Here is a 27,503-nt window from a genome sequence, read left to right on the forward strand (position 1 = left end):
CTAGATCGATCTTGAAAAACACTTTTAAATGTTAATGACACTTTTTACCCAGATAAATAAATGATATGTAAAAGTCACTTGTCATTTCTGGCTCTACATTACTTGATATTCTTCGTGATATATGGTATAGCTATTTTTTGACAGATTTGAGGTCAACAAGTCATTTATAACAGCTTAAATTTCTGCAGTAATTTTTTGGCAAATACCGGGAATCGCAGGTCGCACACTGGCACGGATAAGCAGCAGCGGTGCGTCTATTTGTTTTTATAGAAAATTTTTATTCAACATACATTTTCCAGCAAAAAGGCAATATACAGGAATAGTTGTCGTACACTGCTGCTACACTGAGGATTTTAAAGTGGAAAAGATCAAATTAAGGTGTGATTCTGCAGGTCATCTCTGTACTGCACTTCTTACAAGACAAACCAATGCAGTTAGTTTTTAAAAGAAAAACAATCCAAATGTAACAGAGGGGGAAAAACCTGTCAATGGTACATCAGGAACGCAAAACAAACGAACAAAAAAGAAACCTACACACAAGAAATATGAACACCTGGCTCCTTCTGTACCCAACAACAAAGGCGTGTGTTTCTCTTAAATTTTACACGTTCATATTTTTAAATATACAATTCTTAAATGTTGTCTGTACAGAGCCAGCTATGCGCTATTAGGGGTGCATTCCATCTGTGCTTTAAAAGAAAGAAGAAAACAAAACCTGAAATTAACAAAGGAAAAAAGAAATTCATAGGGCTTAAAGTGTTTCTTACAATGCTGGTTTTTTGTCTCCAAACAATCCTCAAACCAGTGGGGCTCTAAGTGTCTGCAGCTCCCTACCAAGCACAGCGCAGTTACTGCTCCCAACCACCAGGGGGCGACAGATTCAATCAAGAAAGAAGAGAGGTTGCAGCTTGCGTATGTGTGTGTGTGTTTTACAAGAGGAATGACTGAGAGGAGAGGGGGGGGGGGGGGAGACAAACCTTTAGCAACCCCCCAAAAAACTAAAAAGGAAGTCATCAGGGAGGTAACACATATCTGTGCGTGTCTGTGTGTGCGTGAATGTTACCTAGCAACTCACAATCAGGAAAAAAAAAACAACTACTTTTGCCAGACCTGAGAAACTTCTAAGGTTAATTTCCAACGTTCAAGAGGAAATACAGACAAATCGTATTTTTCCCCATTTATTTTAAACAGATTCTGTTTTGCAGATTTTTTTGTTTTTAATAATACAAGGTTTGCAGAAAGAGACAAAAAAAATTTATTTTTTCCTCCAACCAAACTAAGTGGAAAAGAGAACTTGAGCGTAAACTTGGAAATACTGATTTTTGTTGCTCTGTAGGGATGGGAGCAGAAAATATAAGGAAACCTCATCATAAGAGCAAACCAGAGAACTTCAGGGTGGACGCCAGCCCGCAGCTGCTTTTGCAAAAATTATTAATAATTTTAAAACGACTGCATGTCTCCATCATTTCTGCAAGTCAGTCCTCCAAACAGCACACTCATTGACCTCTCCGCACAGCAGTGTGACGCCCCTTTGAACAACTTTATTTAAAAACAACCCCCCAAAAATTGTGAAGGGGGAAAAAAAAAAAAAGCTGTAAATGAGGTGGAAGTGAAAACTAAGCCTAGAAGTTCATATTTATATATGAAAATATTTATATATAGCATACATATTATATATGCTATACTGTGTCGTGATTCCTCCTAAATTTTTTTTTTAAACCATAAAATCCAATTACACGTCTCCCATTTCTGAACAGGCAACAAAAAGCAGTCAACAGGCAGACAAGCCAGAAAAAATAACCGAACAGCCTCAAACGTGGAGGGAGACGATTTTTAAAAAAGGGGGGGGGGAAAGGGAAAAGAAATAAAATGTACAACAAAATAAACAGTCAGTGGTTGGTGCGGTTTATTTTGTGGTTGAATAATCCATCAGCTGCAGCAAGATCCCAATCACTGAAGACATAGTGCCGGTGTAGAGCTGTAGAGGTGTCCAGGCGGGGTGAAGTGATGAACACACACACACTCTCTCAGTCTTTCTCACGCACAATCACACACACACACACGGTTGTTGGTTACAGTCTGTGGTTATGGTTTGTTAAAGTAGGTAGGGATGAAGGCGGAGCAGGAGAGGATGAGGAGGACCAGGGGAGAAGGTGGGGGTGGGGGCTGCTTTAGTTGTGGATCTTGATTGCTTTCTCCAGGTAGGTGTAGCGACCTCTCTTTGGAGCTTTGTTGAAGTGATCCAACCCTAGCCAGGGGCGCGGGTGGGACATGTTACCTACACAGGAGGACACATCAGAGAGGCCATTAGGAGAAGTGACAGCGCCACCTGCAGTACAGAAATCACATGAACAGTAACAGGAGCAGTGGGAGTATTTCTGTAGCCCGCGTGACATCGACATTAATCTCGGGTGTCGCTGACACACCGGCCAATATTAGGAACGTGAAGAAAATAAAGTCCAGTTTTAATGATTCTGGTGACTGGGTTGGGCTACACACATCAAAACTATCGACTGCAGGGGAGCTTTTGGCCATTTTGATGCAGTTACATTACAAATAAGAACCAATCACTGCTGCAGTGAACAAAACACCAGAGGTGCCGTGTCACACTTGTAAAGGAATCACTAGAAAGGCAGTGTGGTAAATACTAGAAATACACATGCCAGCCGCTTTGTTAGGTACACCTGTGTAACTGTTTGTTCTCACACACGCACACACGCGCGCACGCACGCACACACACACACACACAGATCTAATCAGTCAATCACATGACAGCAACTCAGTGCATTTTGCCATGCAGACATGATGAAGGTGACCTGCTGAGGTTCAAATTCAAAATCAGGGAAGAAAATGTAGCATGGTTGTTGGTTTCAGACTGAGTGCTTCAGAAACTGTTGATTTGGTGGGATTTTCCCACACAACCATCGCTGGGGTTTACAGAGGACGGTCCGAAAAAGTAAACAGGGAAGCAGTTCTCTCTCAAATAAGCACTCGTTACATCCAAGGTTACAGAAGAGCATCTCTGATTGTCATAGCCTGAAACAGATGGGCTACAGCAGCAGAAGACCAGCCCAGATGGCACTCCTGTCAGCTAAGAACAGGAAACTGAGACTACAATTTGTAAAGGTTTGCAAAATTTGGACCACAAAAGATCAAACCGTCTTGTCTGAAGTTGATTTCTGCTGTGACATTCAGATGGTATAATGTGGCAAAAACAGAATGAAAGCATGGATCCATTCTGCCTTTTATCTACACTTCAGGCTGTTGGTGGGGGTTTAGTGGTGTGGGGGATATTAGTACCAAATTAGCATCATTTAAACACCACAGCCTCGCCAAGTATTGCTGCCGACCATGTTTATAACCATGCACTCGTCTTCTAATGGCTACTTCCAGCAGGACAGCAAATTATGTCACAAAACTCAAATCACCTCGAACTACTTTATTGAATGTGACGATGAGTTCACTTTACTCAAATAACTCCCACAGTCACCAGATCTCAGTCCAGTAGAGCACCTTTGGGATGTGGTGGAACGGGAGATTCACATCACGGATGTGCAGCCCATAAATCTGCAGCAGCTGTGTGAAGCTGTCATGTCAATGTATCTGAGGAATATCTCTAGCACCTTGTTGAATCTGTGCCATAAAGAATGACGACAACTCTGATGGCAAAAGCAGATCCGACCCAGTACTAACACAAGGTGTACCTAACAAGGTGGCCAGTGAGTGTACATAAAAGGTCTTTAAAGTTCATTATTAGGTGGATAAACTTGTATAAATATGAGCAGCCGTGACATTGAAGTGGTGCATGACGAGGCACTGTCACAGTTTCATGCTTTTGTTTTATTTTTGTGTTTGGCTCTAGCCTGGTGTCGTTCAATCGGCGCAGTATCAGTATCAGCAGCAGTTACACTGGTATCGCTCCCAGTAGCGCCGCAGGCAGTAAATACCTGGCTGTGGTTCAAAGTCCTTCAGGTTGACCTCGTACTCATCCTCATTGATGTACTGATGCCGACCCATCATCACAATTGCAAACTTGAACTGAAAACACACAGAGACAGACATCTGGTGGTTAACTACCCCCCTTGTTAACACTTTAATTATTTCAGCATCAGGAGAACGCTGTTTATTAAGAAGAAGCAAACCAACGACGACCTACCTTCTCAAACTCTTTCTCCTGGATGTCCAGCATGGTCTGGATCCTCCTCATCACCTCCCGAAACGACTCACCCTGCACAAAGGAGAATAGGATGGCAGTGAGTCAAGAAGAAATAAAATAAATAATAATCCCCACATTATGTGGTACAAGTAAACAAAAAAAACACACCTGTCTGATCTTGAGCAAGAAGGGAATCCCAAAGGTGCCAAAGACCTCCTTATGGAAGTGAGCAACAGGGATTAGCATTTCAGTGTCCTTATCCAAGTCCACCTGGTCCAAAGGAATCTCCTGAAAAAGCCAAGCAGCACAAGAGAGATGAAGGAAGAAAATAAGCTCAGATCAAACCACTGACTATAAAATGTAAAAATAAACCAACTGTTTTTACTGACACCTGGTGGTCAAAGTTTTTAACGCGCTGTAATGACGCAAGAGCTACAGAGAAAACTGAGCCAGAAGCTTGGTATTTAACCTTTAACAAGCATGAAGAAGTAATACTTCTACTGCTAACTGACTGGCTGTGAGGGCAAAAATACAGTGTCGGCCTGACGGCGTGTTAAGTGGAAGTTAAGCGGCTAACATAAAATAAACGACACAGTGAAACGCGCTGCACAGGCAACGCCTCGCATAAACACTCACCTCTATTCTGAAGGTGCGGCTGGCAGCAGGAGATAAACATTCTAGCAGCTCGTCCTCCTGGTGAACTCCGATGATTTTATAGCTTACTATCTCTAACAGCCTGCAGAGGGAGAACGAGGGAGGAGGCATTAACGCTCTGCAGGAGCTTCTCAAATGCAGCAAAATCTGATTCTGACATCACACCAGGGAAAACAAGAAATTCAGCCAAACTAAAGGGAAAGGTGCCAGTGCAGTCACAGAGAGCAGGTTTACAGAATGAAATGGGGCTGTGCAGGCCGCGGTTGCTGTGAGGGTTGTAATTGTCAGACTATAATTTTGTGAAAAGTGTTTAAAAAAAAGGAGAAGCAGCACACATTTCGCACGTGGTTAGGATTAGATTAAAAAAACAAATCAAAGGGGTTAAACAAAAGCCAAAATGTTACCTGGATCAAGATGAGTGGAAAACTAAAGTGATAAACTTCACTACAGACAGTCTAGGCCACAACAACAAGCACTCAATCTCTAGTGATTTGCCCAGTGTCAAAGATAATGTTCAAAAAGCTAAAACGGACCATAGTGTGCTCGATTTTTTAATTTTAACTCAGTTTACCATCAGATGCAAACTCCCCGTACGGCAGAACAGCTGGAGCAGCTGTCAAAAAGTTCTGATTGCAACCACTGAGAGGAAGACAAGCAAGCCAAACACAGATGGATACCTGAGCTTCTCAGAGCCATTTTCAGACAGCTCCACAGCCTTTTTACATTCTTCCAAAAGGTCCCGCACACAGCCGTGCTTGTCAGGGTAAAGAGTAATCTCCTGCAACACAAGAAACAGTTTCATGTCTATGGTTGAATCACAGAAACATTTTTCCTTATGTAAAGGTTTTTGGGGTTTTTTGAGTGTCGTACCTCCTCTCTGAACTGGCTGTTGAGCCATATGGATTTAAAACTCCTCCTGTTCTCAAAGTCTGTTATCTTCATCTTTAACTGAGAATACATAATAGAGAAAAAGAGAGAGATAAAAACAAAGTTACTCCTTTTGTGGACTCGTAGGATGTGGCCTTCGATTTTCTTCTGCTAATCTGGGGCCGGGTCACTGGGCCAGCAGCCTAAGCAGAGAAACCAAGACCTCCCTCTCCCCCAGCCACCTCCTCCAGCTCATCCAGGGGAACTCAAAAGCGTTCCCAGGCCAGTTGAGAAATGTGGTCTCCCCCGTGTGTCGTGCGTCTACCATGGGGCCAGGGTAACATGAACACCTCAACCAGCAGACATCACAGTCAGATGCCTGAACCACCTCAACTAGCTCCTTTCAACATGGAGGAGCAGCGGCTCTATACCCGGTCCCTTTCAAATAGCTGAACCCCTCACCCTTTCTCTCAGGGAGAAATTAGCCAACCTTCAGAGAAAGCAAATTCTGCCTTTTGTATCTATGATCTAATTCTTTTGGTCACTACCCAAAGCTCGTGACGTAGGTGAGAGTAGGGACGTAGATCAAGATACAAATCCCTGTCGCTCATGAACAAGACACTGAGATAAGTCATCCACCTGAGGATGTAACTCGTTCCTGGTTTGCAGGAAAGATTTGAAATAAATAAAAACTTTCTCACAACCGTTTGTGTGTTAAAAGTTCAGGTAGTCAGAAAACATTTTTACCCCAATGACTTTGTTTTCTATCAGACAGCATTTTATATTTTATAACGGAGGAAAGACAAAAAGACATTTAAGATTACCAGAATTATTACCGGCACTATGAAACACTGAGCTCCTTTTCAGGGGAAACACCAGTTATCTTACTCGAAAGAGAGAACAAAGACAAACTTGAAATCCTGACACAGAAAAAGTAGACAAACCAGTCCTACCTGCTGGTAGTAGAGTTTCTTGGGCTGCCGAGGCTTGAAGAATTGCAGCAGGTCCCGCAGCGTTCCCTCATAGTTGTGTCTGAGAGGATTCCCTGGACCGTCCCTGTACCTGGCCACCACACCACCAGGCAGGGGGGGAGGACAACAAAGGGGAGGGAAGAAGGGTGGAAGGAGAAGAGAAAGAAAAGTGGGAGGAAAAGAAGCAAAGAAGCAGAGGTGGAGGTGAACAGCAGAGCAAGACGAAAAAAAAGAAGCACAGAGGGAGAGGGAAGAGTAGGAGGAAAAACAACAGAAGACAGGTGGAGGGGGGACAGGTTATGCAACATTTCTACTGACAACTGCAAGTAATCAAATCAAAGGCAAACCTGACAAAAGCTACGAGTCACAACACTATTCAAACGCGGCCTACACGTTCCTTTCTACATGTCAAACAGAATTACAGGATTTTGAGTTATTTAGGAAAAAACGGCCTTGAAACAACACTGCATTATTCATTAAACTACAGGCCGTCTTTAGCAGATTTTCCTGGCTCCAAATGAGCCTTCTGGGAGATGACTACGCACGTCGGCGAGATCGATCTATGTACAGTGAAGGTGATGAGTCAGTTATTTGGCCCAAATCCATGTGGTTTCCTATTCTTTCTGACCATCAGATTAAGAAGCAGCATAACACGCTTCAGTAAATAAAACACCAAAAATAACGAAACCGGTCAGAAACATTTTGTCACAGTCCCTCTATGCAGGAAAAGCCTTTGTTTAGTATAACCTTTTTTTTGTCAAAACCACAAAAAAGGGACAATTACGCTACAGCAAAAGCATAATTACTCAGTTATGTGCAAAGCAAGAACTAAAGTGCTCTCCCTTGTAGTTGACTTCATGTTCAGTGTTGTTTCAAAGCCCTTAACTGCATTTTTCCTGACTATAAAGGCCATATTTTGGCTTACAGTGAGAACAACGGCTTAAGAAGAAAAAAGAAAGAATGACAATCACTATTATGCACTGTTATTGTTACTACATTTACGAAGAATGCAGTGTGTGTGTGTGTGTGTGGATGAGACAAGCCTCCTACCCCTGTGACTTGAAGAACTGCAGTAGCATGGGATCTGTGTTCAACCTCTGCGCTACAGTCTTAGCCACCTGACAAACACAAAAACAGACAGTTCATGACGGGCCTGTCAGATTTCACCTGTCAATCAAATTTAATGCTAGCAGGTGGAGGGGGTGGGGGGCAGCAGAAATCCACTCCCGGATTAACAGTAGCAGCAAAAAATAAAAATCAGTCTTCGTATAATGACTCGGCAGCTTCACATGAGTATTTTTTAAAAATAATAAGAGTTAATCAATATTCATCCAAAGAACCTCAACCGATCGTACCTGAAAATAGTTCATGCGGTTCGACAGTGTGACCACAAAGCCGGGGTCGTTGTGGATGGTCTTGTCGCAGAAAATGACGTCCACCCGGTGGTAGAGATCCCGGAAGTAGTCCTTGGCCGTAGGCAGCTCGCTGCTGTCGTTCTCTGGGTCGTCCCTGTGGTGTTGGAGAAAGGTTGGAAAGACAGTTTGAGGTACGGGTTGTGTTGTAATGACGGGAAAACAGAGATCAGTGTGACAGAGGGAAGTGTGAGTGAAGTGAAGGTAGAGGTCAAGGACAGAAAGCGCAGGTCAAGAAGTAAATGAGGGCACAGACATAACAAGTAAAGCTAACAAGTTCTGCAACAATTTCTCAACCAGAGCGTCATCAAAGAGAGACATTTTAAACGAAGGCAACTTGAAGCGTGTCGACCTCGGGAAGATATCAATTTGGCAGATTTCTCAAAGCACAAGTGCCAAAACCCCCCAAAACAACTTACTTCTGGAAGACAATGATGTCCCCGTCCATGAGCTCGTCCAGGGCCTTGTCCAGAGAGACATCATAGTCCTGTATCCGCTCTGTTAGATTGGGCTTTACTTCCTGTAACACACCAAGCATCGGGGGTTATGCAGTCAATTTATCTGCTAAGTGCAAGATAGTATTTATTTTTGTGGCAGATGTATGTATGTACCAAGGCCTACATATGACAGAGTGCAAGTGTGCACATGAGAGCCTAACACAGCTTCTGTGCCAGATAGAGGAGCCTGAGAATGTGAGAGTGTGAGGGAGCAAGTGAGAAAAAGACAGGAGTGTGTCAGCGACTGGGCGTCACAGAATAGATCACCTCATAGAGGATAAGGCTAGTTTCCTGCTGAAATCCTGCTCTCTCACACATGACTGGCAGCAGGTCTCCTGGTTAGAGGGAAAAAAGAGAAGCAGAGAAAAATCTCAAAATCTTTACGTTCACTGCAGACGAAGAATTCACACACTGCACCTTATGAAAGGGTACTGAGGTTATAACAGAGTCACGCTTACTTATTTTGCAGGATATAGGTGTGTAGATATGTCCACAATAATTTAAGCTTCTGGTTTTGGGGTCATACATCTTCAAGAACAACATGACATCATCTAGAAGAGAAAAACAAAACAGGGCAAGGTGAAATCAGCAGCTATACAACACGCCTGCCAAAGAAGTGGTTGAGGAGCAGTATAGCTTCAATTTGCATAAATATTGTTCAACTGAAACACTAAACAAAGCACAAAACGCCACTTATGGTTCTGCATTTGTGTCTGTTGGTGCAGTTCTCCAGCTATGCAAAGGGAAAGATTGAGCGAACTGAGAAACAAAGAGATACGTCCAAGCGTTTGCAGCCTTCGGGTTCACTTAGTTCCACTATGAAAGTTGTTTTTCACAAACCACAAGGATCACCAACACCACGTAAACTACATGTCTCGCATGTCTCTGACGTTGACCCCAAGTGGCAGCAGGCAGCTACAACATCGCACTACAAACAGTAGCATGCCAGAGCCTTTAATCAGCAGCTAAACACAGTGTTAATAATCATAAACACTCAGAACAAACCCATCAACATTCAAACCGATCAGTAACTATGTTACTGAGTAACTAGTACTCTACGTTTATGACTGTGACCTCTAAGGCATTGTGTCGATTATTCTTATCTACACGGTACCAACACAGGCAGCTATGTAAGTGGAATCAAAGACTGACACCTGAAGAACATGTTTTCTACAAAAATGATATTTTAAAAGTTTAGAGAAAAGAAAGTGCTAAGACTCAAAGTCTGATGATGAGCGCCGATGGATGGAGAACTTACGGTCTTTATCAAACTTGGGTAACGTGGCCCCACTGGCTGCCATCTCTGGATCTACAGTCTCCAAAAATATTGTCCAGGGGTTCTCATTGTCACTCAAGTCGATCATCTGAAACACAAAAATGTTCCAATCTTTAAAAAAAGTTTCTTATGTTACATTTAACTGAGTCATAAACTCAGGAGTGGTCCCAGGAATTAAAGTGACATAAAACTGTTGCATTATACGGAAAACTTGTAAAGAAAAAAAAGACTTGTAAACAAACTGAGGATTTTTTTATTTTATTTATTTTTTTAAAAAGAGAGAGATTTGACAGGTGATTCTATACATGGAGTAGTTATCCAGGGATTCAAATTAAACTCAATTTAGATAATGATTCATAAAAAAAATAATTCAGGGAGTGATAGTTCCTTCTAGAACCCGTGCTCTAAATCCTGCATATTTTTGAACTGATCTTAGCACAGTTGTTCTGGTTCACTGGCAGCTTTCTTTCATTATTTTAATGCAAAAAAAAACTGGCTAAAGCATACAGGAATTTTTGAAGATGTGTGCCACAGGTGCAAACACCTACCGACTTGTTGCAATCGGCCTCGTAGTCGAGCATGGCAGGTCGCTTGGTTCCGTTGCTACGGGCCTGCATGGGCCAGAGCCTCATCTGGTCCTGTGGAAAACCCTGCGGCACATCAATACAGTTTCAATTTGCGTATAAGATGTGGGAAAAGCAGAAACGTGTTGAGAAAAAGACATCAAGACTAAAATTTCCAACTGGTATTTACTGATCAACCGCAGGGAGCCAGAATTTAAGCAAGTGTGTGTACATTAGGGCTGCCACGATTTGTCGACTAGTCACGATTATGTCGACTATCAAAATCGTCGACGACTGATTTAATAGTCGACGTGTCGTTTGAAGCTTTGTAAGATCGCAAAAGACGCAGGAATAATAGCAGGATTTAAGAGTGTAATAACGGACTGAAACAGAAGATGGCAGCACAGCGTGTACAAGGATTCCAGCTGCCGTTAAACCCCGAAGAAGAAGAAGCAGCTGTGTCCCAGAATTCATAGCGCGGCCCAGCTTAGTTTCCAACAATGGCGGTAGCTAGTTAGTTTTAATATTACTCTTATTATTCTTTCTGGGTCACAAAATAAACGTTTAACATATTTTCAGGCGAGAATGTAGCTGTGTAAACCTCAAATATCTGCTCAGTTTATCAGGACACCACATATTTTCAAAAGCGCTCCGACGTTTTCGGAGACATCTGTTACCCACTAGCTCGATAGCTAGCCGGGGGCTAGGTCACTAGCGCCATGGGAACACCAGACTCCCGGCAAATTGTTTTCAAACCCACCGCCGTCTTTCGCGACTCAGGTTAAATATATATGAGTCACTTAGATAAATTAAAAATGTTATTGTTTGGCTTTTTTTTTAGTATTTTATTTGTTCCTGAGTAAATCGGTTTGGCTGAGATTAAAGTTATAGTTTTTACACAGCTGAATAAACGTCAAGCAGACAGCTGATTATCAGAAGTGTGAGATGCTGGAGAATATACTCCGGTGTCCTGTTATATTTTAGATAGCAAGGAGTTTATTAAACTTTACCGAAACAATCTGCAAATTTCATTAAAATTGAATAAACTATCATCTTGTCTTTATTTTTAGTTAGCACCTTAAAAGCTTAAAGCTGTAAGCTAATGATAGTTATATAAGAGCAGATGCTGCTGGTGCAATAAGCTGTACGTTTTACGTCCAATGGATGATGATCTGATTAGTCGACTAATCGCATAAATAATCGGTGACTAGTCGACTATCAAAATAATCGTTTGTGGCAGCCCTAGTGTACATGTGTGCTCCGCACTGTTGACAAGCTAACAAGCCCTCTCTTTCAGCCTGGGGTCCGAGCGTGAACCTGAGACACAGCATGTGCGTGAATGCGGTTTCTTTCACAAATATTAAACTTCCACCAAGCACAAGTTACTTTGATGAAAGATAAGTTTACTGACTAAACATTTCATGCATCTTGAAATCTACAAACTAAAACTCTTCGCAGTTAATCTTAAATGGTTTATTTTATTCTTTAATTTAAAAAAAAAAAGTTAGAAATTTCATCCAAATATCCATCACCATCAAAGAGCATACAGTCCCACAGATGCCTCACCATGGTCTGGGAGAGGTTCTGGACAAACTCTTGCAGCGTGGAGCTCTTCAGGACCTTGAAGACCGTGTACTTCACTTTCTCCTCGTCGTACATGTCGTTGCCCTGATGACCGCAAAACTGGTCCTCGGTCACCATCTGCCCAGAGAAGGAAGATGAACAGCATTAGTATAACTGGACCAAGAACCAAAGTGTGAAAAATAAGAGACTAAAGACTTCATGCAATGAAAACTCACTCCCCCACACCCAAGTTATCTCTAGATCTCGACAAAGCAAGAGCTTCATTCTTTGTATCCACACTGGTGGTGACATTTCACTGCAGCAGTCAGTAGCTAACACACACACACACACACACACACACACACACACACACACACGAAATCATAATTATGTAGAGCTTTCTGTTTAGAGGGGTGCTCCACTGCTAAGACTTTCAATGAGGTGTCAGTTCTGATGGCTTACAGGCAAAGTGCAAAGCAAAGTTTCACACAGCCTCATTACAGCCTTTAAATGTTACGCTTATCACCTCTTCAGAGGAAAATAATGAGCGTAATTAGCCTTTGTGCTGCCTTAATACTCGAACAAGTAAGTAAGTCAGTGCTGAAAAGGGTAAACCTTTATCATTTAACAAGCCATTTCCTCATTATCACTGACTGCTCTTCTCCCCATCTCAACCACACAGAGACCGCCAAACCAGAGCGAGAAGACCTGCAGTTGTGCGTGCCACTTGTAGGTTACACAGAGTCCAACAAAACACTCGAACACTTTGCTTGACAGAAAGAAGAAGCTTCCGTTTTCCAGCCCGTCGTTAGCCCGACGATCCGATCCAACATAAATGTCTAAACGTCATCTACTCTTTTTCAAAAAGGCAAAACAGTTCATTCTTATCGCACTGAAATCCAGCATTCATCCACCTATGAAACATATCTGCCCCGTCTAAAGGTGCACGATGTTATACTTTGCATAGCTTCTCACGAACTAAGCTGTTTCTGTCAGGCCTCTTATGGAGGTCGACTTTATTGGGTTCAAGTTCGAGCTTCAACAGAACAAATATACTGATTAATATGAATAAATAATCCGAGAAGTACCGTACGAAGTCCTGCACCTTTACACACTTTAAGCAATAAACACCAAACCATCCAGATTACAGTATGATGGCGTAAAACGGCACAAGCTGCTAGGTGTGGTGTTTCGACACAAATGTGGCTCTACCTGAAATCCACAAACACAGCTTCAATTTTCTCCTGTACTTCCTACACTGTAGGTTTCTCATGTGCTGTATACTAAATTATTCAGCCACCCAAGTATTTTGATCGCAAAGTATCAAAGCACCACAGAGCGCTTAAATAACCTCCGATTCCCTACCTGGACCTGCATGTAGAGGTGAGCCTCTTGGCGTTCCTTCCTCTTCTGTGCCTCCACCCTCTTCTCCTCCTGCAGACGCTCCACCAGTTGCTGGGGGATGTCCACGTCGGTCATCGGCTGGAGCACCTCGCCTGAGTGTGGGTAAAACGGCAGAAGTGATAATTTAGTACAACAGTATTATTCACTACAGTCACCTCCATGTGAAACAGGAATTTTATTTGCACTCATCAGCTCAGAGGATACCTTCATGTGTTGCTGGGAAAGTTTCTCATACCGATGTTTTTTAAATGACGAGTGAAGAAGGACGGATGTTTACTTACTGAGCTTGGACTCACGGATGTAGACCAACATGTACGCGTTGGTGCAGTGGCGGACGGAGAGGTCATCGTCGTGTCCGCCGTAGTTGTGTTCTATGGCCTCCTCCTTGGTGCATCGTGACACTACGTCATCATCAAACTTGCACCACTGCAGAAAGAGACAGAATGATAGACGGAGACAGATGGTGATTGCAGGATGGGGTCCCAGCCAGAGGAAGCCAGAGGAGGATGAGGAGCAGAGGCGAGATAGGGGTGGGGCAACCACCAAGGATTGGAGTGGAGGGGAAAAAAAGAGAAAAACCAGAGAGCACTTAAGACAATCATTGTCACACAAACCTAAATGCAGAATTAATGTAACATCACACTGATGTGTGTATATCAGAGGGGTTTACTCGATGAGTATGAGATTAAGAGTCTGAGCTGAGAGCTCGTGTTTACATCCGACTCTTTACACTAACACATCTTTTCTGACAGCGTTTATTCCACTAAACATCTAAATTGTGAAACATCCCTTTTCTTACATTAGGTGATATCGTCTCACCTGTCAGGAAGCTTGTGTGTTCTGTCATTTTCAGTATAATAATCACTGCAGACCTGGGAGGCACTTATTCTGACTCTCAACCCTTGGATCTTAATGCATGCAGCTGTATGTAATTAATAAACACTTAAGGTCAAGAGGTAAGATAACATAGCTCTGAATTCCTCCACAACATAAACTCCTTTTTGTTTTTTTGTAAATTTGAGCATTTTTGGTGAAAAGTGCAGAAAAAAAATTGTTCTCACTATTGGATCCTTGACACTCACTTTGCCGTCTCCTTTGGGGTTAAGATAGACGACGTAGTGACCGCCATGGTTGTCCCCGCTGTGGACTAGCACAGCGTGGAGGATGTAGTTGGCTGGGTCCTTTGAGTCTGGCTTCTGGAGGAACTCGTCCAGAGGTAACTGGTCTGGAAACTCAAATCTAATGAGCACAGAAAGATGGCGAGGCGTTAGAGACAAAGAAATTGAGAAGGAAAAAAAAAAAAGAAAAAAGGATGAGGTAAGCAGCAGTATTTAAAAAAATGGAAAGGTAGAAATAAAAAACAAATAATGTGAAAAAACAATGTGTAGATTAATACAAAAAGGGTCAAATATCAGCCAAAAAGTAGCATAAAAATGGAAGAAATCAAGAGTAAACTTGAGCATATTCAAAACTACTGTCATTCCACACCCACACCCGTGTCTCCATGTACGTATACAAAGCCCTCAGGATGCCAGTTGGCTGTAGCATCATCACAAGGATGAGTCAGAGCTCATCGAAATGGCACAGCAGAAAGTTAGCACTTCTAAATGGTAGCGTTTGCTACAAGTGTCACATTATTTCTGCTGGATTCTATTTTTAACACCATTAACTGTACACAGATTGATGGCACAGAAAACAATCTTGGTTCCTTTCTCACCGTCTGAATAAGCGAGGTCAGGGCAAGCTTTTCACGAGTGTAAAGCTCAAGTGACATTCCTCCTTTAACCTATGCTACAATGGAGCAGACCTTCTCTAAAATTACATTCGAGCAGCACAGTTACCGTCTCATTGTGTGACGGGGAGTTATCAGGGTGCGTTCTGCACAGTAATTCACAAGTAACCTTACTTCAAAAACTATTTTTAAAGCATCAGCTTGTTTTTTTTCCTTACCTGTCATTGATCTTGATGTTTTGGTCGGTCTGTGGGTCGTACATGAACCTCATCAGCTGCAGATGGAGGATCGGAGGGAAGGTGAGGAACTTCACTCCCTTTTCTGCTTCCTGCGACGCAAAACAAAAATGAGTCAGTCATCTGGTGAGGACATCCCATTGACATTAATCCTGCCATTATAAACCCTTTCAGCTTTAGGCTGCTCATTTAAACCATATCAAAACAAGGCAGGTAAACAAGCTCCAGATCTTATTTTTAGAGCTACATATTTCTGTAGCTTGGCAAGAAAAACCGGAAACCTACTGATCCATTTGAACACGTCTAATTTTTGGAACACCAAATATTTTTTCACAATGACATAAAAACTAAAATTTTAGTCCACTTTGCTTCAATACCAACAGCATGAAAGCAACAAGAGCCAACAAATTGCAGAAATACTTCACCTGGAGCCCGTGTTCTCCTGCGTCATATTTGTTGTCTCCATCTAACTGCTCGGTTGCCACATAATCTTTGAATGACTCAAAGACTGGAAAGAAGCAAAGATTATATTTAGAAAATCGCCGCTTTGATATGTGTGTGAAAATCATGATCATGCAGGACAAATGTGCCACTGATCAATAAAACACCACATTTATGCTACTCACTGTTCTTCTTTCCTTTTATGCTAAGCTGGATGTCATAGTAGTCCTCTATCCGCTCAGACCTGTAGTCCACATGCTTACACTGGATATATGACTGCAGAGTGACACACACACACACACGCAGAGTCAGACTATACGATATGAGAGGCGAGTCAGAAACATTATTTCTCATCGGGTCACGTCTTGATTTACCCTCAGTCTATTCTTAAACTGGCCTTGTTCCAGGCTACATCCTGTGCTGTGTTAGCCTACATCATGTCGCTGTGTTTACAGAATCTACTGTGCGAGACGTGCTGCAGAGACATTACTGAGCAAAATAAACACTATAAATTTCCCCTCATAAGAACAATATTGTACAAAAGATATGCAAAATATGACCATAACTAAAAGGGCGAGTCAGCTAAGAGGAGGAAGAGACGGAGAAAGAGAGATGACATACCACCATCTTTCCTCTGAAGAGCTTTGGGATTGTTCCCTCAACACAAGTGCCTTTCATTTTGTTCTCTACGTTGTCCAGGAGCTGCAGTGCGCGCGCGCGCACACACACACACACACACACACAGACACACACAAACAGTAAATACTGTCAGCTGTTGTTCACCGTGCATACAGGACCTTTTTAAACGTGTATAGGAAACTCACCACTCTGCACAGCTCCTGCACATCATGTTGCATGAAGCTATCTAGTGTTTCCCACCTGCACGTAAAAACACAAACACCAAGTGAGAGAATACAACCAACCGTCACAACGCTTATTGTGAAATTCTGATGGTTGACCCACATGTCAAGCATGCAAGGATCTAATAGTTTTGCTTACAACACATATAATATTCTAAGCAAGTCCTAACTTACCCAAAGGACTTCGTGAGCTTCTTGGTGCCAACCGGTTTGTCGCTGTGTTGCAGCTCGTAGAAAACCCTCTGCAGTGCCAGGGGGACGCTCTTAGAGGAGTCATCTCCTTCTGTGGGCATCATGTAGACCGCCTGGGAAGGATAAGGATGCTCCAGGATTACAACTTTTATATAAAACTAATCATCTTAGGCTGACTGGACTATTTTTGTGAAAACATTTACTATATTTAAACTCCAGATATGCTACTGGAAAATTTCAAAAAGCACTTTGATCGTAGAATTAAAAGAGCCAGCATGGGAGCAATGAAACAAAAGCAGCAACTATAGTAGAACGTTACAAATAAATAAATATGCATGTCATAAAAATATATATATTTTTCAATATGTAGACGATGATATTTGAAACTGTTTCAATGCTCATTTCCACCAGGGTCATTCGCCCTGGGTCAGTAGCATTTTCTTGGCAGTAGAAAGTTGGCACGTGCAGAGCTTAACAACTGAGCTTGTTGGCTAAAGAAAACAGCAGTCGTGTCTATTGGAAATATTTCGCATTTGGGGGAAATAAACACAAGAAAGCCGATATACAAGATCCACTCATTTAACCAAGCACCTGAAAGGTGGAACTACTATATCAAGAATTAAGAGCTTTGTGTGCCTCATGTCACATTACAACCTGCTTATTCTTACTTGGATGAAAAATTAAAAGCTTTATGACCGTATTGAAAGTGGTGCTGAGAATCAGGGGGTTTAAAGGTATTTTAAATAATCAAATCTATTATGTTAAGAACCCTATAACAGATAAGAAAAACAGCCACAGCCACACACAGTCATTAGAAGCCACAAAACAAAACCTTACCCGTCGTAGCTGGTTGGTGAAGAAGAGTGTCTGTAGCAGGCTGTTCATGTAGCAGGTCGCTCCTTGGTTCTTAAGTCCAACATAGCCTGTGTGTTTCTTTGAATCCCAGCTGGTTACAGAGACCAAAAACTTCAGTTAGTTATAAGTCATAAACCCTGAACAGAACAGAGAAAATGCACATGGGAAATAGTTTATAAAGACAAAAATAAACGACTCAAATAGAACACAACATACGCCACTCCGTGTGGGGCATCCGCCTGGACGTAGACTTCGAATGTAACTTTGTCGTCGTCGATGAAGCCCCTCTCTGGATCGGTCACATCCTGAAATGCATCATTGCAAAACAGTTAATCTTTTTAAGAATAGCAATTTGTAGTAATGAAAGAATACAACCAGGCCCAAACAAAAGGTTAACAAAGTGGTAACTGCTGAGCGAGAAGAAAAAAAGAACCCCACCAACACTCACAGCAAAAATATTCCACTGTTTCTTTGACAAAAGTAACAGTACATTAATTTCTGACAGGTTTGTGTACTTACACTCCAGGACATAAAGTTGGAGAAACCCCAATCGTTCTCTTTGTGGAAGAACAGGTGACTGATCCTGCGGCTGAATGACTTCTCGTCGTCTTTGTGGTTAATGATCTTTAGCATGGCCTGTGCGTGGCAAGACCATGACCTGAAACACCAAAGACACGACACCTGAATACTAAAGAACTGTTTAAAAGTTGTATTATTTCCTCAGGAACATTTTGGCGGCACTGAAATCGGCACATTTAGAAGACTGCGTAGGCTACGACGTTAAAACATAGGAGAGCAGGACCAGCAACCTGTGCAAACTTATGAGCCAAGTAAGCCATCCAACACTGTTCCACTTCAGCTACTGAAAAACATAAAACAGTGTTGTGCACGGTAACAGGATAAAGCATCAGATGCTAATTTTACATCCTTCCACACCATTAACCAAGATATACCCAAATCACCAACAGCATCTATGCATCTCTCAGAGTGGCATTACAAACTGAATCAATCTATAAGCCTCACATTTACATCTGTGCCCTCCCAAAGCTTTCAGTTTACACACCAAAGATATATTAAGAAGAGAAAATATAAACCCAAACACACAAGGGTATTTAAAAACCAACAACCCCCACCAGGGAAATAGGGCTGACAGCACATTTTCTAAATGAAGTTACGCAGCTGAGTTGCACAAAAAAAAAGAAAGAAAAGGGCAAAAAAAAGTGACATTCGATTGTGAAAAATGACATTTCATTGTGGGAACTGGCAGCTGTTTGTCTCAAGAGAGGCACAGAAAACAAAAGCTGGGTTGCCACCAGAGCAGTGGTTAAAACCAGCAGCTGTGACCCCGTTAATGCAGCAATACCCAACCGCAACACAGGACGGCTGGGCTGTAATGTCGGAGCACGAAAGCTGTGCAGGTTTCAACTCCTGCTACTTCACACAGGGAGCGACGGGAAAGTGGTGAAGGCTTTAGCCTGCCACGATCAGCGAATATGAATCGTCTCGACGACTCGATAACAATAATTCAACAACCACTGTGTGGCAATGATGAAAGAAGGTTCCCAATCCAACTGTGCTCCAGTAATCAAAGCAAGCCCCCCTTTACATCAATGCACCTACAGGAGCAGTTATGATTGCGCCATGTTGTTTGGATTTTTGCAGCTATAACACAGACAGTGAAATGGAGCAAAACCTGCATCTTTTTCTTGAGGAATAATTTGCTCTGATGTTTTAAAGTATTTTGACAACACCAGTAAAAAAACAACAAAGATGTCATAGGTGTAAACCTTCAAACAGCGGGCTGCCTGCTGCTCTGGCAGGTATCCTTCTGTATAGGACACGAGTGAAGAAAAAGAGCAGAGTATTTAAAATTGGTCTAATTGTGTAGTTAAGTTAACATTAAATACCAGAGCTTTGCTAGTCCCAGCTATTAAGCAAACTGGGAAAGAGAAAGATGCCGCTGAAAAACTATGGAAGAAGCTTTGACTGTCTAATAGGACGTCGAAAAGCACAGAAACGATGCAGCAGGATTGCCTCTTTACCTTTCACTAAATTAAAAACATAAATCCAGTTCTAATCTAATTTCACCAGCTCCAAACTTGACTGTGTGCAGTCTTAACAAATATGTTTTCCCATTAGCAGCTGCATTTTACAAAACAGCAATAAAAAGCATTTCCACTGCAGTCTCACAGTATGGGATAACTGCGCCGAGCTGCTGCGGTCCTGCCAGGTACCAGAGACGACCACAACCACTGTGCGTCAGGCCTCCTGGCTACACACTAAAACCTCACTTTCACTTCATTCACTCAGAACATCATATATCACATGAGATACTTGAGAGTTTTTACTGCAGCTTTGGCACATTTCAATTCGGGGCTCTAGGTAAACTACATCCCTCGAAGCGGTGTAGTGGATAAAACATCTGCAGGAAGTTCTTCACAGCACCACTGATCCCGACTTACAGTAGAAAAACCTACTGCAACTTTCAAAGCAGCAGAATTTCCAAGAGAGCATAAAGTGAGTTGATAATCACAGCTTATATCAAAAGGCCCACATCCCAAATCCCTCTTACGTACGTGGAATCTGACTCTGCATTACACTGCAGGAAGAAGCCCACGCTCTTCTGGTGTGGTCGGTCAGGATAGAAGCGCGGCATCACCATTATCTTCCAGGGAAGGTTCCGGACAAAGCAGGACGGGCTGAGCACTGACTCGCTCAGGCGGCTGAAGCGCTCCACCACGAACCGGAAGGTCGCCTCCGACCGCCAGCTAGTGTCTGTGAGAAGACGGGAGGGTGACGCGTTAAGAGGGGGAGGAGAAGATTTGGTGTGTAACAGATTCCCTCTGATTCACTGAGAACTTTTAATTCGATACAGCACTTCTGCTTTATTTGCCCAGTGATCCAAATAATTGGGGTCAGAACTGTCATTATTCCTGGACACCTGCAATCCGACAACAGAAATACGAGACAGAGTTCCACCCCACATGTTTTGGCAGTAGACGGTTGCTGCAGTCGAGCAGGGGTTAGCCTAAACTGCCCACTATGATGCAACAGTGGTGCAGCACAGTGCTGCGGCACCATTTGATTTTTATTAACCTCATAAGTTATGTTTAACTCACGCTAAAGAACGTAAAAGACATAATTACAAGTTACTTCAAACAACTTCTGAAAACTGGCAGAAGTAAGAGAGCTTACAATTACATTAAGTTAGAGAAAATACCGTTTAAATTTAATTCATACACTGCCAATAAATAACATGGACAAGAGTCTTTATGTTTTCCCACTGACAAGCTGTCAGCATTTGAGTTACTACATATAAAGACATTAACTTCAGGTGTAATTTCAACCAGACGACCTACAGTTTCTTCTACTCGAAAAGCTTCAAAGAAACTAAAGCGTTTGCAGAGCTGCACATAATCCTCACCATCCTCCATGTCCTCCTCTGTATTGTTGTGTCCGTCTGCCATGGCCACGTTACCATTGATCACTGGGTTGGCGGGGATTCTTGGAGGATCATCTGTATCCCCAGCTACACAGGGAGAGATAAGCAACATAATAAGACTGCATGGATATGGCGTTCCTGGATAGATTAACATGTTAGACACCCCCTTTTTTTTCTCTTTACTTGGGGTAAATGTGGCTGCATTCCCAACTTGCAGGTGTCAAAAGGTCAGGAACGTGCAATCGAAAATCCCTCTAGGATTAATAAAGCGTGGCAAGTACTTTTATATGTTCATTTTGTAATTTTAAACCAAAATAACAAATCTGGACAATGTGAGTAGACAGAGAAGTACAGCTTAAGCGTCCCCTTATTCTCCCATTAATGCCATTTTTAGTTTCACGTTTGGGTCACACAACTGATATATAAAAATTTTTTTTTAATTAATTTTATATATATATATATATATATATATATATATATATATATATATTTTAGGGGTGCAACGATATTCGTATCGATATTGAACCGTTCGATACAGTGCTTTCGGTTCGGTAGGCATATGTATCGAACAATACAACATTTGTAATTTATTTTATCAACTCTCCTTCTGACGATGCTGTCTGTGTTGAGCGCTCAGTGAATCTGCGTTCGACTACTCCGCCTAGACTGCACTGTCGAGCGCAGATCCACTGAGTGCTCAACACAGACAGCATCGTCAGAAGGAAGAGCGCAGGGCAAGCTAGCAAGACAGAAGTTAAGCTCTCCAGATCTGGCGTTTGGAATATTTTGGTTTTCATGTGAGGTATGACCCTGAAGGTAAGCGAGTCATGGACTAAAGTAAAACAGTATGTTGGATGTGCCGTGCAATGCTCAATTACATGGGTGGGAGCTAGTGTGTTAGCGCAGTTAGCTCGTTAACGTGTTGGCCGTCTAGCCCCATGCACGGGGTGATCGGCGGTAGCTCGTTAATGGAGATTTGCCGTGTTGTGGCGTTAAGGTCATTTCAACGAGATTAACCTGAAATCACTAGTGGGAACACAACGAATATGACTGCACATTTACGCCGACATCATCCTAGTGCAAAGACAAAAACAACAAGCATGCTACTAACTTTAGCCGAGTCATTTAGACAGCTGTTAGCACATGATTCTCCTTATGCTGCTGAGAATATAGCCCAGAAGAAGCGGATAGTATAGCTTTTATTTTGGAAAGAGCCATTTCTCTGTAATAAACTCTTTTCCAAAGATGAGTGATTCCTCAATCAGATACAGGGCTTGCAATATCGCTAGCCCGACGTCCTGGGGCTAGCGATTTTTTTCAGTCGGGCTACCAAAATCTATCTCTTCCCTGCCCGTCGGGCTATTGTAGGAAGGAAAAATATATGTCAATGCTTTTGCATTCTTTCGGAAATGTAGCTGGGTAATTATGTCATTGGCATCGGTGAGCCACTGTCAATATGTGACATATTGAAATCGCGTTTGAATTTGCTCTTGTTTTTTTGCTTTCACTTTGCAATCGCGCGAACTGTGTATAGAGAGCGACAGCACTGATCTGTGAGTGATGAAAATTTGTGCACCAATTCCTCTGACATCGTCTTATTAATCGTTAGCTTACTATGCAAACATGACAAGTGAAATCTCCCGCAGCAAGCTTAAACATGTGAGAGGTTGATCGCGCAGAGAATCGCTGAGCTTATGTGAGTGCGTGTGTAAAAGCAGGAGGATATATATTTCATTTCTTCTGAGCCAAATAAGACAGGTCAGGGTGAAGAAGTGACAGCCAAAGAAAAGCTTACCACAAAACGGAGAAGTTATGACAAATCAGACTATAAGGCAAAAAGAAAGTGCAGCTTTATGGTTTCATGGACAAAATAATTTCTGTGGCTGCAATATGACGAGCTAAATAACCAGGGCTGCACATAAGTGGTCCGCAGGTGCGCATTCGCTGTCAAAATAAAAAACGCGCACAAGGGTTAGGGTTAAATTTAAAAACTGTACTTTTGAGTTAAAATATATATTTATAATTTTAATAAATGACAAATTAAAAAGGCATGAACATTTTTTTTGTATCGAAAAAATATCGAACCGTGACACCAAAGTATCGAACCGAACCGAACCGTGAATTTTGTGTATCGTTGCACCCCTAATATATATATATATATATATATATATATAGATAGAGTGGGGGATCCTTCTTTTACTTTTTTCTTCACTTTAATGGGAAAACCCCACTGACACGGGATTTTAAGCCTCCTTTCTCAGTCTGTGTATGACAGAGTGAGAGCAACAGAGAGCGAATGTGTGAGTGTGTATACGTGTGTATGAGCATAACAAAGGCCCAGCGACACCAACAGTAGGCTGGGTAATTACGGATACAATGCAGGATTAAGCAGCAAGTCATCATTCAGACAAAACACACGCGTACAGGGGACAATAATTATCCCAGCTCGGCAGCTCGACGCACAGTCTAATTTACCAAAACACGCCGATGAGGGAATCAGATGCGCGCTGAATCGACTTCAAGGAGTGAGTGAAATCTGCCCGGATCCTGTGATGTCCCAAAATGGGTTGCTTTGTCACCTCGTCTCTCGCGCAAAGTTTTGCGTGTGGCACTCCTCTGTGTCGGTCTACAGGTAACGCTGCTGACCGAATCCTCCAGGAGACTGACCTCATTTACCCAAGCAGATTACACCATGCTATTGGGCTCCGTCAGTCAGCTCCATGACAACCTTTTGTCCCGCCCACTGTGTCAACCTATGCTGAAATGTATTTATTAACGGATCTGTCACCAAAAACTGCAACAGTAAGAGCTGGGTGTTTTACTTATGGGACAAAAATCCACAAAGAGCAAGACTGCAGAGCTTACCCCGACTGGCTTAAACTATAAAGAGAATAAAAATGAACCCCTGTGATTTAGCTTAAGTCTCACTATATCTGCAGTAACCCTCAAGTGAAAAGTTTTTAGAGAAAAAAAATGCTAATCTTTTCTAATCTTATGAAGCTGAAATCCTTTGGACTAAAAGCAGCAAATGAAAGTTTGTCAATAATCACACTCAATCTTCTCCTCTAATATACAAACTTTATGCTGAGCAAATGGAAAAAACACTCCAGATGTGTGGTTAACCCACACCAAAAAGGTTATAACTGCATGGTTGATCTTGTTACAGTGACTTGGCACTAGGAGGCTACAATGCAGTTTGCTGCATCAGGCCACACTAAGCTGTGTTCCTGTACTTTGAGCAAACTGGCCCTAAATGCCCATAAACAATACTAAGTCCTCACCAAGGTGCCAATTGTACCCCTTAGTCTTGTATTTCTTAGAACCTTTTGAATATAAAGGCATTAAGATTGTTCAATATTAATTTTTAGAGGGACCCATATAAAAGCTTGGCCAGCTATGTGACAGCAACAGCCCTGCTTTTAAATTAGAGTGCGGAGACACACAAAAAAACAAAAACACAAAAAGAGGCAAAATGATTTAGCTTTGCCAAATGAGTGATGGTGGGGCTGCAACTGCATGGCGCCTCATACCATATCGGAAATGGAGTGTGGGAGTGTGTGTGTGTTGCTTCTGAGAGAAGTCAGAAGCACCAGAAAAAGTGAGCAGTTTGTTATGTCAACTTGTCTTCACTGTCCTTGTAAGGCTTCAGTGCACCTAAGGATAAGGTATGATAGGAGAGGGGGTGGGGAAGTCCGCTAAATGCACCTGCTACTAGTGATTAGTGTTACAATGAATCATCAAACAATGGAAATGTTGTGCCTGGTCATTTCTTTATTTACTCCACAGCATGCATGTAACTGCTTAAGGTCATTTGTATAATACGTGCTCCCAAATAACAAGCAAAAGCGTGTGAAAACATAGTAAAACTAAAAGGTCTGAATGACGCAGTGAAAGTGCCCACTGGTCCATACTCAGCCCCAAGTTGACATCATTGTAAACTTAATAAAAATGCTGGTAGTGCTGGTGTTGTGTGTGCAGACTGCTTAAATGACCGCCTCGGACTCCAAACTGAACCCCAAAAACGAAAAAAAAAGAACAAGAAAAAAAAACAGATCATTAAAAATGGCGAGCTCCATGCCTTTTGGTCTTCCATACAATGAAGCAGCAAATCCCCGCGCTGCCTCTGTGCGGGCCTGGCTTACCGCAGCGGCAACTACCGTTACTTGCCAGCGTTGCTCCACGTTTCACGTAACGACACTAAATACCAGGATATAAATTAACATAAAACGGGATAATGTACGCTTGGTGTTCCACATTGTTATAATTTCAGCAGGGATAGCTAAAAATGTAGTGTGTTAGCTAACACAGGATTGACGCATCTGCGTTCCCGTTAGCCACCTTAGCAAACACTAGCCACAGATTCACCTCAAGGCCTTTATTAGCCAACATTAGCTGGAGTCAAGAAGTACCAGCTATTGATGTAGATTTACTGTTAGAGGAATCGTTTTACCCTCAGCTGCTAAATTATAACCGTGAGATAAAATTTAGACACAAGCTAAAAGCTCGGAGAAAAAAATGCAAGGCCCGGCTCTCGGGCAAAAGGCAAAATCTTAACGATGCAAAATACAAGCCACCATTTTGGAACGCCACACACCCCCTCCGTGCACTAGTTGGCTAGCTAGCTAGCATGCTAGCTAGAGAAAGAACGTAACGAGGTGCGCCTTGGAGCTAATTGACTAGCTCAATATTAGCAGCCGCGCTAGCACCGTTCTTCGCGTTTTACAAGGCGTAACGCGCAAAGTGGATGTTAGTGAAGCAGATACTCTGTTACAATATGGTAACATGTCAAACTTTGGAGACACACCTAACATATTTTTACCCAAATGGTCAACCGATCTCTTTAGCCATTTAGAAACCAGCATTTAATGTACGAGCAATCACACGATGCTAACGCACACGCTCTCACTGTTAGAGGCTGAACCAACGTCACTTGTCGAACAACAACTAACAGACTAAAGTTTAACGTTATCAGTAAAAAATAAAAACATATATATCACTACTTTATTCGCGGGAGAAGTGATGAACGCAGCTAGCGATAGCTGTCAAAATCACCCCAAAAGCCCACACAGCCAAGTCAGAGCAGAGAGATTAATTTACCTTAGCGTTGGATCCGTGTTAATTGCAACACTAAGCAGACTGTTTACAAACACTTGGGCCACCAACAAGCATCGGGCCCGGAATTCTGTGAGTGCAAGCGGATTCTAGACGGCGGTGATTTGGCAATCTCGAAGCAACAAGCCGATGAACTGTTTATTTGGAGATACGGTTGCCGATCAGAATGAATGATTTATGCGGCTAATCTGCGACAATGTGCGGGGAAAATGCCACCGGTTCTGGATAAACCTGCAAACAGCTGAATATCGCAAGCAAACGAAGATCGTTAAGGACTCGGTTTGCTTGTAACGCAAAATGAGGTCAGCTGAATACAAGTATGCTGCATCGGACGCACAATCAGCAAAAAAAAAAACCAACCGGCTATCTCTGCTAGCTGCAGGCCTCCGTGTTTACCGAGATGTTGGGCTCAGTTAATGCGGATAAAATTCCGTGCATTTCTCGTGCAAATGTTAACGTATGGCACAAACCTGGTTAAAAAAAAAGATTAATAAAAAGTCCGTTCACTTTACTCGGGGCCATTACTTACCTTCCATCTCCATGTCCTCCGGTTCACTGAGCTGCTGCTCGCCGGCTTTCTGTTGCTGCTGCTGCTGCGTGTGGTGATGGTGGTTCATGTTGGCAGGTGGCGGTGTTGTTGTTGTAGGTGTGATGCGGTGTTCCCTGTTTTCTCTGTTGCCCTCGACCTTGTCCAGGGTCGACTCGGTGGGGAACCGGGTTCTGGACTGCTGGTGAGGTGTAGTGGGATGCGGAGGTGGGGACAGGTCGAGCCTTGGCGGCCGGGCCTGCTCTGTTGCAAACTCGGCCTTGTCCGCTGTCAGCGCCGGGGAGTGAGGAGGGGAGGTCGGCGGGGGAGCGGGTAGAGAAACGCGGACGTATTTGCTCGCTATTCGCCCAATCTCGGCGCCTTTGGTGGGTGCGAGTCGCTGGTTGACGGCAGGGGTTGCGATGGATGTAATTAGGGGAGGGCGGGGGGACTCCGAAATCGGAGGCCCGCTGAAATTAGCTAAATCAATCCGGGTCTACCCCGGGAAATGTGGGGCAATAAGAGAACTCTGAGCACGACCTGCACCGTCAGGTACAAATACCCTGTTTCAAGCTAGCGCTAAGCTACCTGACACTAGGCAGCCAAATGGTATTAAAGGTACGACAATGAAAACAAAGGCTCATTTGCTATACACACACACATTCAACAACTTTGCCTGCGATATCCCCAGTCTGTGTGCTCCTCCGATTGTCCCTCGTCTGGGGGAGAGCGGAGGAAAAAGCT

The 27,503-nt window shown here is 42.7% G+C and overlaps 1 protein-coding gene across 4 annotated transcripts; it reads right to left on the reverse strand.

Moving 5' to 3' along the window:
* Positions 1-257: 257 nt before the first annotated feature.
* On the reverse strand, positions 258-27,244 carry usp7 (ubiquitin specific peptidase 7 (herpes virus-associated)). Of its 4 annotated transcripts, none has more exons than XM_085453742.1 (31): positions 26,763-27,244; positions 21,104-21,208; positions 20,256-20,454; positions 18,199-18,337; positions 17,896-17,984; positions 17,662-17,770; positions 16,807-16,937; positions 16,597-16,651; positions 16,394-16,474; positions 15,958-16,048; positions 15,757-15,839; positions 15,314-15,423; positions 14,425-14,602; positions 13,645-13,789; positions 13,325-13,455; positions 11,963-12,097; positions 10,382-10,483; positions 9,816-9,921; positions 9,016-9,108; positions 8,825-8,892; positions 8,480-8,580; positions 8,004-8,157; positions 7,699-7,766; positions 6,631-6,739; positions 5,681-5,758; positions 5,488-5,588; positions 4,793-4,892; positions 4,325-4,444; positions 4,157-4,228; positions 3,948-4,038; positions 258-2,278 (listed from the first exon to the last, which is right to left on the reverse strand). In XM_085453742.1, exons 1-31 carry the CDS (start codon positions 26,848-26,850, stop codon positions 2,172-2,174), a joined length of 3,339 nt encoding a protein of 1,112 aa, XP_085309868.1. In that variant the 5' UTR covers positions 26,851-27,244; the 3' UTR covers positions 258-2,171. The 4 variants fall into 4 exon arrangements, with proteins under 4 accessions (XP_085309868.1, XP_085309865.1, XP_085309864.1 ...); XM_085453739.1 differs by having other exon boundaries at positions 14,446-14,602; positions 26,763-26,927; XM_085453738.1 differs by having other exon boundaries at positions 6,631-6,733; positions 26,763-26,927.
* Between the last annotated feature and the right edge of the window lie 259 nt (positions 27,245-27,503).

Source organism: Copadichromis virginalis, linkage group LG4, assembly GCF_057382275.1.
Source record: "Copadichromis virginalis isolate Kocher_CV1m ecotype Utaka linkage group LG4, C_Virginalis_male_GT1.1, whole genome shotgun sequence".
NCBI lineage: Eukaryota > Metazoa > Chordata > Actinopteri > Cichliformes > Cichlidae > Copadichromis > Copadichromis virginalis.